The 22,113-nt window shown below is 28.4% G+C and overlaps 1 protein-coding gene across 1 annotated transcript; it reads left to right on the top strand.

The window, feature by feature from the left end:
- The first annotated feature begins 1,800 nt into the window (after positions 1 to 1,800).
- LOC132952654 (UPF0193 protein EVG1 homolog) lies at positions 1,801 to 21,341 on the top strand. Its single transcript, XM_061025005.1, has 4 exons — positions 1,801 to 2,013; positions 5,311 to 5,532; positions 6,960 to 7,103; positions 20,127 to 21,341. The coding sequence occupies exons 1-4, from the start codon at positions 1,920 to 1,922 to the stop codon at positions 20,363 to 20,365; spliced, it is 699 nt and encodes a 232-aa protein (XP_060880988.1). The 5' UTR covers positions 1,801 to 1,919; the 3' UTR covers positions 20,366 to 21,341.
- The last annotated feature ends 772 nt before the right edge of the window (positions 21,342 to 22,113 follow it).

Here is a 22,113-nt window from a genome sequence, read left to right as displayed (position 1 = left end):
ACGGTTGAGAAATGCCAATCGACATCTGGATATCTTTGAGATTGTTTAGGAAGTTTCCAGACTCGTAGAACATCCATACAAAATTCAGAGGGTAGGTACGGGCTAATTTAGATCCGTCTAGTTGCGGATATATATTTATAAATCTAGTTTCTAAATCGGGGCTTGAAAATGTAATGAAAACGTATGGAACAAAATTTTTACAATTTTCGTAACCATTATTTCAACGGAAAACGAAAAAGGTATGTGATTCAATTACCTATTAAAACGAAGGGTTAAAAGAAAAGTTAGAAACATCACTAAACTTCTTAAAACGTTTTCAGCTGTTTAATATAATATGATAATATAATATAATATGAGAGTGTGAAACCATAATTAGATCAACATAGTGCGTTACATATATTATTATCATTGAGCATAATAATATATTGTATACGGTATGGTTTTATTATTATATTTAATATTATTGTTTCCAGAAAAACAGATATTGTTCATCGCATAACATCAAGCGCTCTCTATTTGCCCAATATTTTAAGTCTACTCATACCTAATAGTTCCGTATTTCAGCGCTAGATGGCTCAGATGTTATTATTTTACAGTTAGGATTTTTTTCGCAATGAAAATAATATGTATTTTGTTCTTTACCTTCCAACATAATGATTATAATGTGTTATGCCAAATAACTTTCATTGTGCACTTATTTAAATTTTAAATACAATAAATTGTATTGTTTATAAATAGTTTTTATAACTTTTTTTGCCACTCCCGCATAGGGGTGCACAACTTTTGTGAGACTTACCCCCATAATAGTTTGAACAACTGACTTAATACGTATGTATTAAGTAAATTATATATTTTGTACTTTTCTTGAACTTTTAACACTTTTTTTTTTTATTATTAAGAATTTAATAGAACAACAATGTTAACAGTTTAAGTGTAATATTCAATTTTTAAATCTGACTTGACACGTCGTTTCTCACAAAGTCCTTCAAACTATTACAGGTGGTAGGCACCTATTTGAAATGTTTTTCCTATAATATTTTTACTATAATTATAAATCTTAGATATATTTCGCAAACCGATGAAAGTAAATAAAATAATTACATTGTTTCCCTTAATAGGTTATAATATGAACTTTAGTTTTGTGCCGTCGTGTCGACAAAATCTACGAAATTGTTTATTTTCTTTGTTTACACACTTCGTGCTATACAATTTTTTTTGAAATAGTATACAATAGTTAATATAGATAATATAGTACATAATGTCAGTATGGTTCTCAAACTTGTTTGTGAAACGTTGCTAATACTAAGCTATCTAAGCAATAAGATTGTGGTAGTTAAGAATTTTTTTACTATAATTTTTTTCTGAACTATAATACAATATAATATATATACTAATATAAAGTCGATAAGTTCTAAAATGAGATAAACTTATTCGATGTAATACCTAGTAATAATTTCTTTATTATTAAATAACTGGCTATTCCACAATATATTTGGTTTGTTTTTCATAAACGCTTAGGAAAATAATTAAAATATAATACATTTATTCAAATATTTCACGGCCCCCAGATGGCCGGGCACCCAGTTTGAGAACCACTGGTGTATATGATACAAATAAACAGTTTATTATTAAACCCAACATAAAATAATAATATGTTAAATTGACTAGTTACTGGAGTGACTGGATAAGTCACGTGAGTAATATTTTTATATTTCCCGTATTATTACGTATAATGTGTAGGTACCTACTGCGTCGATTGCGTCTGTTACCATGGTAAAACACGTACCGTCAACTCGACTGTTTCATAATAATTGATATAATATTTTTGAGGTGTTTAAAACGCATTGTTCATTTTACAATAATTGCGGTTTAAGGGTTAGTTGTTGTTACACAATCATTGTTACTGTAGGAAAATTGAAATGGCGTACCGGACAAAAATTTGCAACGAAGGCGGAATCTTCAATGCATCTAGACCATCCGAATACAGCGCAGAAACTAGGAAATATTTGAATGGTATGATACAGCACGAATTATTAAAATAAACAGTTTACAATAATTATCAAATGATAAGCAATATCCCGAGATCGTGTATACCTATAGGTACACATCAGTACATAATTAATGTATTATTCATCTTAAAATAATATTTGTTTGAGATAAACAAAAAAAGCGTACCTATAATTTTAGGTAGCTATATTATATAATTGTAAATTACGACGCATTTGAATTTTGTTCACTATTATAAAAATATTGAAGCATAATAATATTATACACGAGAAATAAGTAAACTCCACCAGCTTTATTTTCTTACCTTAATGGATATATGGAAACTCCGCCAGTATTAAGGCCTTTCTTATGTAAAACTTAATGATAATTCTCTACTAAGAAAACTCAAAAATTCAAAATGAAAAAAAAATTATTGTGTTAGAGTAAGCTATAAATACTGAAAAATGGATTTATATTGGTTTGAATATCTACAAACTGTATCTCATAATTTTAGTCCACAGTTCAAAATATTATAAGTTATAACATAATATTATGTCATAATAATATAATATACCTATATTTTTTTGATTATTAGTTATTACAATAATTGTAATGATAATGAAAATTATTGTCTATCATTATTTTTTAACATTATGCTGGCCATTGCAATTTGTATGATTTGTTCGAACAATTATTATTTTTATTTTTAAGTTTTTTATATTTTTTGGCATACACTTATTTAATAAAGATAATTATTATTATAAAATTATGATTTTTGTTTAATAATAATCTGTAAATTATATTAATTGTATAGTGTATACTGTTACTTGATTTTTTTCACTGTCGGAGTTTACATGACCTCAATTTTACTTGATTTTTGTCACTGTTGGAGTTTACATTAAAAAAAGGTTCTCGTGGCGGAGTTTAGATGCGCCCCGAACAACATTGGGCCCCCGGCGGGTAGTACGTTTCTTATAATATATGGATAATGGAAATAATATTATTATTATTTGGCCCCAGGCCCAAAATTATCTTAATCCGAGCTTAATTGAACATTATTATATTATATTTTTGTTTCGCTGGCTCAGTGAGTTTGTTACAGGTTTAAACTGTAGGGTCTTAAAACTTCAAATGTACCTAATATTATTAAAATCAATGTAATATTATTAGCGAATAGTATAGGGAATAAAAAAAACTTAAGCATTCAAAATAAATTTACTATTCACTTACAGATAGAAACATTCTGCAAGTGCTAAACAATGTTTGCGTTCTTACACATTTTATTTAGTTTATTAATCTCATTATTTGTTATGGTCAGCTATAATATACACAAATAAAACATTTTACCTTTGGAAAAATTCCAAAAAATCATTTGGTTTTGAGTTTTGTGAAATGTTTTTCTACTGTGAAAGGTCTGTTTGGGCAAAATGAGGGGAAAATACACATTCTCGTGTAAAATAAACCTTTAACTTAAAATAGTTATTTCACCCTCGAAATATTTGTTTAGTCGTTTTGCCTATGTACATACTGTGAATATGTAAAGAACAAAAGTTTATTAGACCAGAAAGGGTCGTCCCCACTAAAATCAAAACGAGTACCTATCGTAGGGTAACTATATCCTATGCTACGCTAATTTTTGTATAATAAATAAAATATTATGTTAATATTACGAGTAAACAAAAGATTTTATAATATAGGCGGCAGTGGTAAATGGTAATACACTTACATATTTTACAAGACTTATACAACAGGTTCTGATTTTATGCTTTATAATATCCTTACTTATATTATAAGACTTTAAGATTGAAATTCTAAATAAGGTAAAAATTTTAACTATATGCAGCTTAACTTATTTCCTTTAAAAAAAAAAATAATAATACATTCGATTAGTTTAGACTTTAGGTACCATTGAGTGATATATTCAATATCATAAATATTACAAAGGATTTCGATAAGAACAGTGCAAACAACTTACCGTGAGTTTATAATTGGGATTAGAAATTTCGTCACGTAGAAAGATTTTGTTCAGACAAAGATTACAAAAAAATAGAAAAGTTTTATGTGTGATACCTACTACACGTCTTAAATAACTTCTAGAATAAATTGTATTATACACTTAGACTTGGTACTTCTTTATACACCTTTGTACCTAGGTATATTGTACCTATACAGAAAATATAAAACATATGAGGTACAAAGTACCTAATTATAAAATAATACGTAACATTTGAAAAAAGTCAAGTAGGTAACCACTCTGCTGTACAGCTGTAGGTGCAGGTACCTGGTAATTGAGTATAGGTCACAGCAATGGGTGTGTTAAATTTGATTTCAAAGATAAAACATATTCTATAATCTATACGTTTAAACGATTCTGAACGAAGACGTTCAAAGTTTTCGGAAACCAAGGTTTTAAACTTTTAATCGAACAATTTATTTATTAATACATTTAGCAAATGTTCGAATTTTTTCTTTAAAATTCAAGGTTATTTTGAAAACCACTAAGAATTTTTACTTTTGATCTCTCCAAAGTACAGACTATTGATCCAATTTACTACCAGAATTAACACTAATACAGTCAAAAATCGTAGCATTTATTTTACTATGAAGTGTAAAAAATAATTTAGTTAGAAAGCACTCGTAATTGTAAAATCAATACATTCATCGCTCCGATCAGAATCTAAAATTATATAAGCACAGTGTTTATTTTAAAATACGATGTAAAACAATATATTTAAAGAAACAGACATTTTGTTAAAATACTTGAAACATTGAATTAAACTGATATAAAGCACTGTACTATATATCCTGATTCGAATAAAAAGCCTCTAAAATGCCTGTCTAAAAATTTAGTCAAGATACTCAGTCCCCATACGTTACGCCCAGGCCCAGTTTATTGTGAATATATAGTATTGTATACCTACCTTCAGCGACTAGAACAATATTATCTTCTTTACTGACATTCAAAGTCTATGATACAAAGGTGATTCAATAATCTTTTTATTGTTGTTTGAATTGTTGACTACCAGGTCGTCTGTAGAAAAATGGTACAAACAATGATGTATCTGCAGTTACTTAAATAATTTCTGGGCTAGATGCGGGGTTTTGACTAACCTATAGTTAGGAGTTATCGTTTTTCTCGTTTTCGGCAGAACAAATTAGTTTTTTTTTTTTTATCAAATTTTAGGACTGAGAACATCGGATTACATCTGATATTAATATGTTCGGTCGGTTTCACAAAACCACGCGCAGCTTTTCGGTGTATACGATAATAATAATAATAATGGTAACCGCGGTATCTGATTGAAATTTTGCTGTTTTTCGCAGAGCTGATCAAGGAGAGCCGCTTAACGACGTTACAGCGGAAGTCTCTGCAGGGTTGGCTAAGATCCGGTGAGGATTCACCGTCAACAACATCGGTCCGTCCCGTTTCCGGAATGTCTGCAGCTCCCATCAAACGGTACCGGTCGACCAGACCGCGGATGCTCAAGGACATCGTCGAGTCTGGCGCCTACGAACCGGAAGCCTACAAACCTAGCACGAGACAAAGTAAACGGAAAACATAAAAATATATATAAGATATTATATTATAAATACAAAACATATAGACGTACGAATAAAATATTACGCCAAAATATGTGTGGTGACTTGTATAGTTATCAGAGGGTTTTTGCACAAGCCCGGTTATTTGTTGTAGTGACTATAAACGCAGTTACCTTTCAAATGTAAATTGTAGTTGCGTGATAGTGACTATGACATATTATAAGCGTTGGCGCTTGAATCTCCAGCTGTTTAATTTAACTTTAATACTTATTACAGATATTCATACGGTAGACACTTTTCAAGTATGGGAACCATGAGCAACCGTACTATCTATAGCCGTGGTTATTATATTTTTAAAATATAAAATATCTTATGATAATATAACCATAACACATGAACCAGTTTAAAGGTTTATGGTTACAAATTACAATGGGATAAAATAGTTTATCGGAATACAAGACATCCGATTATGCAAAAACTAAAGTTTCAATTACAAAGTTATTATAGTATTACATTTTAATCTAACCGAACGTTATTTTTATACCGGAGTGTTTAACCGGCGTTGTGCAAAAATTCTCTAATAACACGGTAGGTAACGGTTATTCAGGTTATTGACACGAAGTAGTTTAGTAAAATGTCGTATACAATATTATAATGTTTGACTATGAGTTTTAAGGATATTTTCTCTTAGTCATTTGGTTACACTGATGCTGTTATTATTATCAACCCTTGTGATGTTGTCGTATAACTTATTTTGATTTTTCACAATTTGATGTCGTGCCCATGATTTAAGATATTATCATTGAACAATATACCATACAGGTTACTTAACGAAACTTATTTTTTGGTGCACGAAAAGTTGACGATTTTTTCATAGCAAGAATTATAGTTGGCGCTTTTGCATTATAGTGTTGTCTCTCGGTTGTACAAAATATATCAATATATAATATAATACAATATTATTAGGTTGTTGATTGATGGTAACCACGGTTGGAGCGTTAAGGTGGGTTTCCACTAAACATGTTTACCGTGTAAATGTCCAACAACACGGTATCGTGGTTAATTGTGTGGTAACTTGACCTAACCAACCAATCACAGCAAAGGATTTGTACGTGTGTACGTGCATAGTTATTAGTGGAAACCCGCCTTTAGCAGCTTTTCTCCTATTGTTGATCAGCTGTTTAAAACCAGATTTTTCGCGCACCATTTTTGTCATGTATGTGCATTGTGCAGGGTTGTTGAATAGCCTGTATATTATCTTAAATCGATGTCGTACTAAATGGAAGGAACAGGTTATGTGCCAATACCTATCAAAAACTAATTCGTAAGGTATAACTATACAAGTCGCCATATTATTGCACTATTCTGTATTCAAATTGATCGGTCCTAGTTTAGTTTTGAATAATTAATATTAATGTAAATAATATTGCTAGAAAATTACAACGGGGAAAAAGAAAAACTGCAGAGTATTATGGCTTACGGTAGAGTGACTAAATTGGATCCGGTAGCAGTAGTCAAAGTTTCCAATATCCAAAAAACCTCCAATGAATGTACCGATGAAGAACTCATTAACTCAGGTAAAATAGTTGAATAATTTACAGTTTGTTAAACATAACAAACAAAACGAGTATTTGATACTATGGGTAATTAAAATACAATAATGATAAATAGGCGGTATTTAAAATGTTTAAGCCATCAATGCTTACGTTTATTCATAATACATATTTATTCATAAATAATCATAAATATTAATAAGTTTATTGAACGTATAGTAATGGTAATAGTATAGTAATAATATTATTGTCTAAAGTGTTTTCACAAAAATAATATTTATGGTTAATAATTATATTTATGGTCTCATATTGTGCCTAAACTTTGGAATTACGATTGCGTATACCTACTAGCTCTGATTACTATATCGAAACATACATAACTAAAATAAGGAGGTATTTAAATTAGTTTAAAAGTGAGTTTGCATGTTTATGTACTCTAAAAATACGAAAACCATTTACAAAGTTTTTTATGATGATTAATATTTATTATTTTAATACCTCCCTATAAAAAACAAATTTCAAGTTAAAGATAAATAATAACTGTCACAGCAGATGTATTATTAGGTTTCTTTATTGAGATTAAGTGTTTTAAAAGCTACGTGTTCCAAATCAGTTATTATTTTTTCTGTACATTTTTACATTCGTATTGGTTATATTAAAATATTAAAATGCATTATATTATAATACATGCATGAAAAATATTAACGTGTGTCTGAAAAATTGGGTCTGGGTGCAATAAAACACAAAACACAATTTTTGATTTACCCATGGTGTTAACAAGTTAAATAATTTGCTTTTTTAAAATACATTTTTTTTTTCATTAATATTATCTAAGTTGTACTTTTTTCAAAGATAATTAAAAATAGTTTTAAAAAAAACTATTATTGTTAATAAATTTACAAATTAGATGTACGATCGTCGAGATACCAAATTAAAAATTAAATTAAATAGTTTTTTTTATTTTAAAGAACCATTATTAATTTCAATAATAGAACATATAATTTGTAAAACCTCCGTGACACAATAATTGCATTCGCATATTTTATACACCAACTACCTACTATAGTATAACCCAGAACCCATGTTAAATAAACGCAACATTGGACATTAAAATAATTTACATCGAAAGAGATTACCCCACAGTATTGGATTACAAAGTTGTCTCATAATTTCAATATTCTTATATACCTACGGAATTTGTGAAAATGAAAATTCGTTGGCCACTGTATATTGCTATTGAGCTACATTACACTAAATACATTGCACTTTTTTTCTTACCAATGGTACGGTTTTCTAATAGTATTTCGTGTACACGGTTTATATTATTATAATAATTATTGGTATAAACTACAATTCAGTAAAAGTTTTACTTAAAATGTATTGATTTATGAATATTATGTTATCTAAAAACAGTCCTAAATAACGAGTTCAACAATTTAAACAATTTCAAAAAATGATGTAAAAAAAAAAACTTTAATAATAGAGGACGATAAAGACCGCTTTCTCTAACGCTAAATAGTTTTCAAAATCAAAAATAGTAACCTATAGATACCTATAAAGCTTGAAAATTAGAGCCCAGCTCACATATCAAACGTACCTACCTATATTGCCCGTAAGATCGGTTCTGTGTTTACCTATACACTTTATACTAATCAAAACAATCGATGCCTTGTTAGAGTTTTACAACTGACCTTTTTATAACTCGACTTAACCGTGCCCAGTTTACAAACGCTTTTGAAAACTCAAAGCATATGAATATTTTCAATATTCGATTGTGTACATTGTCGTTGTACTGCCAGGAGTGCCAGGTATATAAAAGAGTTTGTTTCGTGGTTTATCACAAACAAGGTCAAACGAATGAAAAAGAAAATGATTTTCAAATGTAACGTTACACCCTTGTTAGTTATATGAAATGCTTATGGGATAAGATGTCACACAAATACATATTATAAATTTAAACAGAACTTTTAATTGGTATCAATTAATAATTGTATAATAATAATTTTTAGAAAAAAATGTTCTTAAACGTGATGTAAAACAATTTCTTAGAATGATTTTAAACAAGAAATTTGGGAAAACAGAAACGCATTGTTCTAGTGATACCTAGTACCTTAATACGTAAGATAAATAAATAGATTATAAAATACATATTATCATAATTACACATAATAAATAATATACTTTTTACCATGTTTTGCTGAATGCCGAATTTGGTATTCATGAGATGAAAATTATACACATGTTTACATGGGTATAAAAATAAATCATTGGAATGCAAAATATAAATGCACACGTGGTTGCATCCCATAAATTACTTGAGTGGAAACGAACCCCAAACAAATGTGACAACTGTATCAACATGAAAATGTTACTTTTTTAAACAGAAAATCATATTTAATGTAGGGAAATATCCACGGTGTCCGCTGTAATGAAATAGTGAAATTTAATGCAATGCATTGCAGGTTCTTACTTTTAAAGAAATATTGATTTTCAGATTTAAACTAAATGTATAAACACTTATATAATCTAAAAAACAGTGAAAAAATAGTAAAAAAAAAAACATACGATATAAATCATTTGTTTACAAATGTTTGATTATTGTAAATTATAATTCGACTTTTTCATTAATATTATTATATAATTGAACATTTATATTTAATTTGATTTCTCTTATGCATTCAGAAAATCAATAAGAATTGCTTATTAAAATCTATAATATCATATTCAGTAAAATTATTGATAACTGATATAGATAATATTTACTATACTGTACACTACCGTGTCCGTAGTTACTCTCAACGTACAATAGTGAATGACGATAGGCCTAAAGTTTGTTCAATAAATCACGATAATTTGATTTCAGAAACTACTTTAAAATGTGTACAGTGTTTGCTTTTAATTTTAACAGTGGATGTTCAATGCCAACTAACTTCCAGGTGAGCATTTTTGCCCTGAGGTCACCTTTAGCTGCGCGTATCGTTCGAATAAAAGCTTAAATGATTTGTGTTTGTGCAGTGTGTGTGTTTTCAACGCGATTTTATTTCATTCGAGTTTTGAATTTTGTATTATTTTGTAATTAAATATTTTGAAATAGTTTTCGACGAATAAATGTTGTTTTTTCCATCACACTCGCAGGACACCACTAGTATACAAAATTAATTAAAACACAATTTTATCTGGCATTTTATAACTGAGAAATAAGGAAAAAAACGGTGAAAACAATTTATTAAACAATTAATTAGTTGCATTTTTTAATATGATTCAGTTAAGTTAAAAAAATTATTAATGGTTTTTGGAATTCATCCTATTAAATCTAGTCTTCTGCGATATTGTGGCCTACACATTTTCAAGGAATATACGTGGAACTGGTGACAGTTTATGTTCAAAAAATATTGTAGGTATAGAAATAATAAATTTAAATTTATACTTTAAGATAATATTATATTATATTATGTAAATTATGAGGTTCACTTTTGTTTATTATAAAGTTACGATTTCCTATAATTCAGAAAAATTGTATATCAATTGAATTTCTTTCTAAGCTAAGTTACATTTCTTCTCTGCACTTAAATTATTTATACTACAAAGCAATATAAAAAAAGTAGTTCACTTATACGTTATACTAGCTGTCCTGCCCAACGTTGTCCGTGCCAAAGACTTGTTTTTTTTTAAAATTTGTATTTAAATTTTTTGTATGCCATATTTCTACCAAATATTATAATAGTAGGTAATGTACGGATGACAACCATGTGTGCAACCAAATGTTTGCAAATTATTTGCAAAATAATGTTATATACTTGAAACCGCTAGCTTCATATAGGGGGGGGGGGGCTGCGTGTAGTTGGCCCCCTTGTCTTCTTTTTCTTATACCGGTTAGGGAATTTATTTGTAAATTCTAAAAACCAATTTACAAATTATTTGCAAAATGATAGCATAACTTTCAAATAAATTGGTCACGGTGGGGGGGGGGGGGGCAACTTCACGCACGTCTTGAGATGAACATTGGCGTCAAAGTTTTTCAATTTCACATTTATGTATATAGATTTTATATTACCTTGTGGTAATGATATTACAATATTGCAAATATTGTTGGACGAGAGTAAATATTCTTATTTCTATAACAATAATAGATGCTCGATATTAATTTCCACTTATTTAAACATAAATATACAATTTAGACGCCTTTGATCCATTGACTTTCTTCATCTTGTTGATATAATATAAGACTACGTGTTAACGAATTTATTTGAAAGGGTAATTTACTTAAATGTATTTTCCTTCCTTTTGGAACAGAAATATTGTCTTTAATAATATCAATTTTATCTTATTCTATTTATACATTAAATGTACTGAAGATAATTCGTTTCAGTTATACATTCAGCAATATTGTTTAATAACGACTGTTATATTGTGATAGGATCTATAAAATAATACAATAATATTATATTATTACATATTATCCAAAAGGCCGAAATACATTTTCACTGTGCATATTATAATGTATTATGACTAATGATCAGTAATCCGCTTAAACGATATAGAATGAATTTCGATTATAAAATATTGTGTTTGATTTCAATAAAGTGGGTTTGATATATATTGAAAAATCGCGTATTGTACACACTTAATCGGTGTATTGTTTATCATTATTTAAATCGAAAACGCGCCATTTTCCGACCATTTACTATACATACATGAGTACATCATATTATACTCAACATCACAAACGCAATGATAAATATAATTAGAATAAAATATAAAACGACAATAAACAGAAAATCAATTTATCACAATATTTGTTTTGTCGATATTTAATTTGAGTTCTCAATTGTCAAATAAGAAGCGATGGATAGACATTTTCGTAAAATAATTATTCTGGAATAGTTTATAAAACTGTGCTGGTTTCAAACGTCTGTTTTTATAACGTAGTATAGTGTTATCACTGTTGTGAAAAATCGAAAAATGACCAATTCAAAAGTATCAAATAGATTACATTTCAATCGATGGTATTAGGTCTACTTGGAACTTTCGGAGAACTGATTCTATTCAAAAGCAGAGTGTCCGAGGAAAAAGATTTAAAAAAAAAAAAGAATCTCTGTAAGAGTAAGACCAACATAAAATGTATAAAATGTATTAAATATATTATAGTGGCTCACCCGTTATCTCCGGATTTCGTTGAAAGGTTACGAAGGGTTATCGACCAAAGAGTAAAAGAATAACCTGCGCAGGGTGATTTTTTTAGATTTTTCATTTTTAAATTTTTAATACTAGATTCTGATCGTGAGTACTAGCATAATATTTTTATAAACAACGTTTTGTGCACATAAATAAATAAATTTCGAATTCGATTTATGATTTATAAACGTTTGAAGCTTATACATTAGTGGATTGAATTGGCAAAGGCCAAAGAATATTATTCCCCGAAATATTGTTGCGCATCACTTTAAATATTATCTCATAACTTCAAATGCGTATGAATAATATTAACCTGTTCCTAATAGTATTTGGTATTGTAACGAGGTTAGGAAATCTGTTCTAATAAGATAATTCAGTGCGTTATGAATTATATTTTAACCGTAACAATGGGAGCTTCAGGAATTATATAGATCAAATATCAAGTTCCAATTGAGATATGTTTTATTATTGCACAATAAAATATTACAACAACCTTAGTTACAGATTAAATATAGTAGAACGATAGACTTACGAACAGTATGGTCATCCAGAGTTCCTTAGTGGCGGGCTTTTGTACTTGTCCCAAACTAACTAATTAACGAACTTAACATGCCAACAAATTATAGTATGTGTCTCCAGATAACTATACTATATATATAATGTTCATTCTTCCTAACATTGTAACTATTTATGTTAATACTTATACATTGCAGTATATTATGTAACGATATCGCACATATGTGATTCGCTACAATATATTTATTTATGCACCAATATTTCGAATAAAAACATTCCACGCTACTTATAATATGAAATTAAAAAAAATATCGCGGGAAAAAACGTATTACTTACATTACTCAATATGTTGCACTTAAGGGAAAATAATATATGAATCATAAATAGTATGTTTTTGGGTTTTTAACGAAAATTGAAAAATATCGAAAATAATAAAGCATAATATTTTGATTGTATTCAATTTGGTATTTTTGTATCTCAGAACGCTTTCTGGTATCTAGGTTTAGAATTCATAATTTTTTTTAATGTATATAATATAATATCTTCTTTTAAGCAAATAATTATAAAAAAAGCTATCTTTCCTTAATTTTATTTGTGAATTACATTTTATAAATTTGGTAAAATTCTTAATAAGTAATAATATGGATAATAACCATGACATTATGACAACGAAAAATCGGTCAGAAACAAAATCTTGTATCCAGCCCATTAGCATATTTATGTTAAAAGTATGATACTACGACACGTCTTACATTACAATTTACAACTGATGAGATATAATGTTTTAAAAACGCAACATTATACGACGCCTATGATAAAATTTAGCAGAAAACTGAATACAAAATATGAAAATAATAAAATACTACAATTGCAATAACGTCTGAAATACCCAAAGGCCGAAATCGAATTTTATATATGTAAACCCATCGCACACATACCTACATCATAAACGATCGATGATTCCATGACCAACGGTGGCATATTCGGTCGGCGTATTTTTTTTCACTGCTAAGACACGGCGGTGAAGATATCAATTTATCGTCGACGACGATCTGTACAGCGATAATTGGCCCTTTTGATTAATGTCTACGTAATACCGACAGATGTGTGAGACGACGTTTTTCTGCCGAGTGTGATCTAGAATTTTACCACCCCGGAGTCGGACAGCTCTCGTATACCAATTTGATTGTGCCGCCAAATAAATGTTGAGAACTTTTTGAATTAAATCAGCACTTTTTTCACTTTGATATTTATATTCATTCAGATAAAAACTTTACAGTTTTTTTTTACACATAAACATATAATCTAACCTTTTTTTTTCAAATCAGTATTTGTTCATAAGTTATTATTATTCACTTACTTTAAACGATTATTTCTGTTTAAAACGTCAAACTTTTTTAATAGATTAACAACTTTTTAAAATTAAAATTACCAAAGTAGGAGGTTATGAACCGATTTATTTAAGAAGAATTAAATAAAAGGACAAGGTAAACATGTAATTATAGCGACTCCCAAAATAAAAATCGTTTCTGTCGAGTGAGGTACAGTATCCAATTAGAATTATAGGTGTAGTTATAATATTATATATAAATACTATAGAAATTATTTTAATTTAGTGTGTATTACAACTTAAAACTTGTTACTCTTTTTACGATCACGCGTTAAAACTGTTAGTAATTTAGCCCTTATAATTGTCAACTTTTTAAACTTAAATACGATATTATAATACGTCATAAAAAAGAGAAGTTTTAAGAAAAACATTGACGATTTCGTTTCTGTAGGTATCACGTTTTTCATATTATATTCACTCATTTATAACGTATTAACCATTATAAAAAATGAATATTGTAATTTATAGTGTACATACGCACATAAATATATGTGCGTGGATATAATTACTTTAAGGCGACAGTCGAGCATTTTAACAATCACTGTGGGTAAACGACTTTCCGACTTATAGTTGGTTGTAATGGAACGTGAAATTAGTCCCAAAATCTAACGAACAGTATGTATGACCAGTGGTGACTATAACGTCACTGGACTGAAGCCACGGAGAAAGCCGGCCCAGGAAATTGTACTGTTTACAATATACATGTTCATTCATTATACAGGTTGATAACCAATAGCATGCTCTTCCTATATTTTTTTCAATAATAATAAATTTATTCTAATTTTCAGAATTTTTAACCATATACTTGTTTACTTTACTTATTAACCTTTTTTTACTGTAAATTGTTAACCAAAAGACTCTTTTGAAAATTGTGTTTTATCTAAATTGAAATTCAAACGTACCTAGAATCGTGTTTTAATTTATTATTATTTACCTACGTGTTCGAAGGGTAATAGCGGTTCATGATAATTGGTTTGGACATTTGAAGATTCTGAATATAATGTTTTGAATATTTTAGTACTTACTAAACATTAATCTATTTACATGATTTGTAAAAGTTGTCAGAGTATAATAATGATAGATTCGATATTTGTTATATTTTATATTATTTTTAAACCATTTTTATGGATAATTATCCTTATCCTGCACAAATGTTAATAACTCAGAAACTACTCGTTCAAATTTTGATTTTGATACATTAACATTTAAAAAAAAACCATCAGCTTAACAATTTACAGTAAATGGTCTGTTTTCGTTTGAAAAATAGAAATTTGTATCGCCTTTCGTCAAATAGCATAAAAATCGAAGTAATTCCTAATTGGAATAAAATCATTACTAAAAAAATAAACGGTGGAAAGCATATTCAGTGCGCACTACGGAATAATGGGAAAAGAGTGTTTTGTTTAACGTTCAACTATAATAACAATAACAATATTAAACCATATACGAAACACAGGGCGCAATACGAGGAAGTGCAGCTATTACGGTATCGTTCTGATGGAATAGCTATGTAATTCGGCCATGACAATAAATGTATATATAATATATATATATGTATATGTATAGATGATGAAGTTAGTGAGAGATCGATGACGCCTTAATGCCCACTAAATTGTATCAAGTAGATAACTGGTTAATAAAAACGGTCCAGGTTAGAGGAGATTTAAACGAACTTTTCATAATAGGTACATACACTCTCCACGAAAGACTCAAATCACCTTGTTTTCGTCTTCTTTTGTACAAGGGGAAGGTATACCTTAGCTTAGTCACTATTCGATATTATAATATGATATTATACTTTGTCGAATAAAGGTCATATTACGTATATAGTATAATATTCATGTGAAATCGTTTTAGTTCAACACTGCAGTTTCTGAAAATAAAATATAAATCATAAACTTTAAAAATAAATACAACTCGCCAGGGATGCGTCAAAAACACTGAAACCCGAACGCGTACGATATCGGTTTACATACAATATAATATATAAAATTATGTTTGCCATTCGATATAATAATAATAATATTGTATTGTTCTTTGCGCGTATCACGATTCGCGAACACAAGTTTGGCTTATTATTAGGTGTGGGTGGTGGGTGAATAGTATATACTTGTGCAGCATAATATATAATATTATTTAGGTAACCGTTGCACCTATACAATATTATAATTGATATTGGTGTGTATGTTATTCGATATAATAATAATAATATTGTATTGTTCTTTGCGCGTATCACGATTCGCGAACACAAGTCGCCGCGTGTTGCTTATTACAATGGACGTGGGTGGTGGGTGAATTGTATACTTGTGCAGCATAATATTATAATATTAAATTTAGGTAACCGTTGCATCTATACGATAAAATATAATATATGTATATATTATGTCTGATTCGGTTGTCGTTTTTGCCTGCAGACGTGTGTCGTTCGTTTTCGATTTAAAACTATTTATGTGTTTTCAATTTTTTTTTCCACTTTCAAAATCTTATATGATATATACTTGACCTTTGTACGCGTGTGTTGTTCATACTACACAAGTTCAGTGTGTAATAGGACCGTCATTAGCAAAATATGTATTATACTGTTCGATGCCGGTGCGTATATAGTTATGAATTTCAAACGATTTCGGACGTTATTGAGATACGCACATTGATGTAAACGTTTCAAAAAATATTTTTATGACTGATCCTGACCGTGGGCAATTAAATAATAGTAATGTGAATTTATATAATTTATATTAATTTAACGTGGAATTAAAAATAACAAAAACAATTACAGTAAATTGGATAGAAAAAATTGTTTAGGTTTGATATATTATATATTTTTTTATTTTTATATAGGTAATGCATGACATGTATAAATATCAAGTTAAATGTATTACATTTTAAAAACTTTTATCATATAGCTGTGACACGCTCGTACAAATGAATGTTTTTTTTCATTTTTACTATACCAAACATCCCAAAAATGTCTCTTAGGGGAGACCTTTTATGAATTATAAACGTATTTATTATATTATTATATAGTGTGTTGTGTGTGTGTGTGTGTGTGTGTGTGTACTGCGAGAGTTCGAATAGACTAAACATAAATGGGATATAGGCGTACACACGGTGGGTGATCGGGCACCCCCAGACCTTTAGGCTTTAATTATTAAATAAAGACCCCAATGGATTGGTTAGTTTTTGATCTGTATGACAATATTTTTTTTATCTAAAGTATTCACTTTTCAAAGCTTAACTTAAAATAAGTTCTACAAATAAAAAAAAAACCGAATATCAAAAGCGCAAAGCTAACGAGTAATGATAAATTAGATATAATGTCATTTCCCAAATGATCAAAACACCAAAAACTATATTTTTCCATAAAGAAAGGACCGTATGTGTTGGAATCTACATAATTTAGTTTACCTATATACACTTGTTTTTATTTGGATAGAGTTTTTAATACAGTTTTACTGTAAAAGTATCGTTAGAATTGTAAAAAATTGTCTGATGAGTGATGGCTTTCAAAAATCACCTGAGACCTAATTTGAAACGCAGTAGGTAAGTTGATTCCCGAGACCTACTTTATGTACGAGTTGATTCCCGGGTCATCAAGAAGTATGTACACAAGTTGATTCCTGGGTCATTATATGTCACAGTATACTGGTAATCTCATTATCAGATACCAATTTTTAAAAACAATGTATTATACATTACTACCAAATTATTACATTTTTTTAATAATTATATTTTACCTAAATACTAAATTTTTTAATAATAATTTTTTAACAAAAAATTGAATGATTTTCAAAATATGATAAAACTAAAAAGAACAACATTTTTCAGAAACTTGTCAGCCAACCTCCTTGTGGTGTTTCTTGGGTTAAGCCAATAGGCTGAATATTGAAAATAATATATTATAATGACCCGGGAATCAACTCAGCGGTATCAGTGCAGGTAAACAGGTATCCGGGAATCAATTCGTACGCAGCCTAAAATTTGCGCCTACGTAAAAGTAGTACATCCTTATTATAATGTTTTACATGTTAAACATTTAAAATGAGGTTCACTCGATTTTAAAAAAGGTAAAAAAAATTTACTTGGTAAAATAAATATTGGTAAATTTGACTTTTACCCTTAAAATATTTACCTGGAGATGGTATTTTCGCCAATTTTATTACTCTTAATTTGTGCCACCAATATAGGTACATTTAAGTGTGTATGTAATTTGCTCCAAAATATAAAAATATAGCATGTATTTTGCTCTACATCTAAACATTAATTTTTGTAATTGCCGCAACCACAGAAATGGAATATTATGTTATCTGCTCCACACTTTCAACTTCAATTGTTGGAATTCACCTGCTGATAAAATTTAATAAAAATATTATGAAGACTACAGACAAAAGATAATTGATAGAAAAAGCTTAGTTTTAAGCCAGGAATTATAATATATATAAGTATTATAGGTAGGTATTTTAGGTATTATTAAACATTCATTTTATAACATTTATTTGTTTTAGGAATGTAAAACATGAATAACATGAAAAACAATTTATTAACAATGAATAATATTATAATATAACTGATTTTTATAGGTACCTATATTATTATTTATAACTAACTGCAATTTTACTATTTTAAATTTTAATATACATAAAGTACGTATATATACTATTATAATATATACTATGTAAAATGTATTATATATTTGTTTTACTTGAAGTACGTTGTAATAATTTTCTAGAAATATAACTATTAAAATGAACTTTATTAATCAATGATTAAAAATATAATAAGTATATTAATCTGTTTAAAAAAAATTGTTTAGATATTTTAAAGTGGCACAATTTTGTAGGTACAAGATGGCTCAGATTACATAATGGCCTTTTATTTAGTTTTATGTGGCGTAAACATCAACCTTAAAAAGTGGCGCAAATTACCAAAATACATTAATTTAGACGTGGCGCAAATGACAAATAATTTTTTTTTTGGTTTGTTTATGGCGCAAATTGCATACGCCCTATATTTACCCGGTCGGTCTACTCTGACTATGCGGCGATCAGCTGCTTAATATACCCTCCGGAAATCTGAAATCTAATTTGCGCCACACGGAATCGAATTTATATAATATACTAGCTTTGTAACCCGGCATCGCCCGAGTGCAGTTTTTTCCCGGCAAATCCTATATTATAGAATATACGTTGTATACGCTATCTCTACAGTTTTAGTGTACCTTATAGTTCAACTTAGAAAACTCGGAGTCAGTGTTCATTATAACTTTGTGAAATATATCGACCTATATGGGCAACCGCGATTCATGCATTAGATTTAGCACTTGGTAAATATTTTCTAACGTGGTTTAAACTACTTAATCTCTAAACTTTTCTGATATCTCTAAAAAAAATCTCTGAGATTTTGGTCAAAATCAATCCAGTATTTGTACATAAGCTGCATAACATACATTTGGTTTTAAGATGTGCAGTTTCTTTAATCGAGGCTGTGTAAACGCGCGACGATTTGATGCATACACGTACCTGATCTGCCGATTAACCAATGACAACCATTTATAAACAAAAAAAAAAAAATTCAATTTCCGACACTTTTGCGGCGCAAAGCGCCGTTTTCAGAGATGGGACGACACAAAGCGTGAACTGAAAAATAATTCTTTAACCACTCAACACCAATATAATAATCATATCTGACAGTTTTACACACTATTATGCGTTTTGTATAATGTGCTTAATAAGTTCTAATACTCACGAACGTAAATAGTATTTCACGTTTTTACTCTGCATATATTTACGGGCTCGATAATTTCATACAGTCCTCTCGATAAAAATTATTGTATTGAACCTTGAGATTATAGTACTATAATATTATTGTTTATTATAGGTACACTTTTCCGATATTTATTTAATACAATATAATAAATAATAGTTAATAATAATACTAATACAATTTGAAAACATATTATATTTTTGCAGTTATATTAGAAATTGAAGATCGCGAAAAGTTTCTATCAGACATGGAAGCTTTGGGCCAAGGGTCCAAGTACAGTGCCTCCATAATCCACGAGATTTGTGACCGGATAAAAAAATTGGAAGCTTTTGTCAGTAAAAATGCCTGTAAACACAGGCTGGCAGATGTGAAGGGCATTGCTGATAAATATCGAATACCGTTGGGATTACCGAAAACACTACCGGGATCGGTATCGATCATTTGAATGATGTATTTATAGTTTGGCAAAGAATGAAAAGGAAAATATTTTAATCGAATTGTATCGTATAATTCAATCGATTCTCTCGCATCAAGTATGGAAACCAACTGTATGACGTTGTCCAACTATCATGGTACGTCTGTAGAAATTTAAAATTTAAATATAAATTGAAAAAGCTCACAAAAATGTAAATCTATTTCGTTGCGTTCATTTTAACATGTATGTAAATTTTGAACTGAAGTAAACATATACGTGTACATACATTTAAGTCCTAAACAGTTAGGTTATGTCTCTACGGCAAATTAATAATTTTCAACAAAGGTCTTTTCGATAACAAATTATGAATAATGCATTTTCAACTATCACTTTAGGTCTGATTTATTAGAAAAATTGTCATGTATTCCCGGTTTAACTTCAAAAGCTAAATAAATTAACTATTTCCTTCTTGCACACCTATTTAAAACACTGAGTAAGTAGTTTATTTATTAATTTAGGATATTATAATAACGTATAATAAATAAATGTTCACAACAATTTGAATATTGAATAATAATTATATTCTCAAAGTATGTTTTTTATATGAAATATTTTATTTCTTTTAATTTTATTTCTAACAATTATAAAGATAAGACCTACAATTTCAATTGTAAATTTACCATAAAATAAACTATATCTAACTATTGTAAATTATATGATTATATTATTATATTATGTATTTTATAAGTTTCACAGTGTACCTTCAAAGCAAACAATTATATTCAATATTAAGTTATTTGATAATTAAATAGGTGCTTAGTAAGTAGCAATGTAGATTTAATATTTTGTTATTGTTAAAGCAACAAAATTTTATTTGCTAAATATGTTAATGCACTGAAACAAAATAATTTTTTGCTTCGTGCCTACTAAAAAGTTGTAAAAAATGAATATGTTGTAACACTATGGGTATATTTGCCAAGTAAATATTTAATTTGTGCATTTAATGAATTCTTTATACCTATATAGCGTTATAATACCTACTACAATACTATATAATATTAATATGGTATCTAATTTATATATTTTAACAAAACTATTATACATTATGAATTAATTTTAAATAATTTATTATTTATATTCCAGGAATAGTATTCACTGTATAGTCTATTATTATAGTATATTGGTACATAGTTATACTATAACTATCATACTTTAATTATTTAATTTGTTACCAATTGATAAAAATAATCATTAATATATACTTAAAAAAATTGATAATATGTATTTTTAAAAATGACTCACAATTAATGCATGTTTATTAAAAGAAAAGCTAATTATTATATTTTTATATTATTTATTATAAAAACTAATTAAAATAATTATGTGTTTAAAAAAACTCACTTTATTAAATAATTTTGTTACATAATATAATGTACCTAGGTACTATATACAAATAGAAGTTTATAAACTGTACCTACGAAAGTTCCTAATATTAAGAAAATATTTTAAGAAAACCTATTTAAAACTGCTATCAAGTGATCTCATTCATAATATTTATAAATGTCTAATTAACAACATTTTTCATTGAAAATAGTTGATACTTTGTATGTGTACTTTTTTTTATTCATGCCATTATACATTAATAAAATAAGCATTGTCTTTACTAAAGTAGTCTGTAATTTTAACGCAATGTACATGTGCACCTATGCACATTTAATAATGTAATTGTGTAAATAGAGGTAATAATAACTAAAATTTAAATAATTTAATCTGCAGCT

The sequence above is a fragment of the Metopolophium dirhodum genome, chromosome 9 (genome assembly GCF_019925205.1).
Source record: "Metopolophium dirhodum isolate CAU chromosome 9, ASM1992520v1, whole genome shotgun sequence".
In the NCBI taxonomy this organism is placed as follows: domain Eukaryota; kingdom Metazoa; phylum Arthropoda; class Insecta; order Hemiptera; family Aphididae; genus Metopolophium; species Metopolophium dirhodum.
This window is presented reverse-complemented; position numbering and strand designations above follow the sequence as displayed.

What these genes read in the sequence shown, in the direction of transcription:
- LOC132952654 (XM_061025005.1), top strand. Translation starts at nt 1,920, where the DNA reads ATGGCGTACCGGACAAAAATTTGCAACGAAGGCGGAATCTTCAATGCA. An exon ending in AACTAGGAAATATTTGAATG is followed by an intron (nt 2,014 to 5,310) that starts GTATGATACAGC and finishes TGTTTTTCGCAG; the next exon opens with AGCTGATCAAGGAGAGCCGC. An exon ending in CAAACCTAGCACGAGACAAA is followed by an intron (nt 5,533 to 6,959) that starts GTAAACGGAAAA and finishes TAATATTGCTAG; the next exon opens with AAAATTACAACGGGGAAAAA.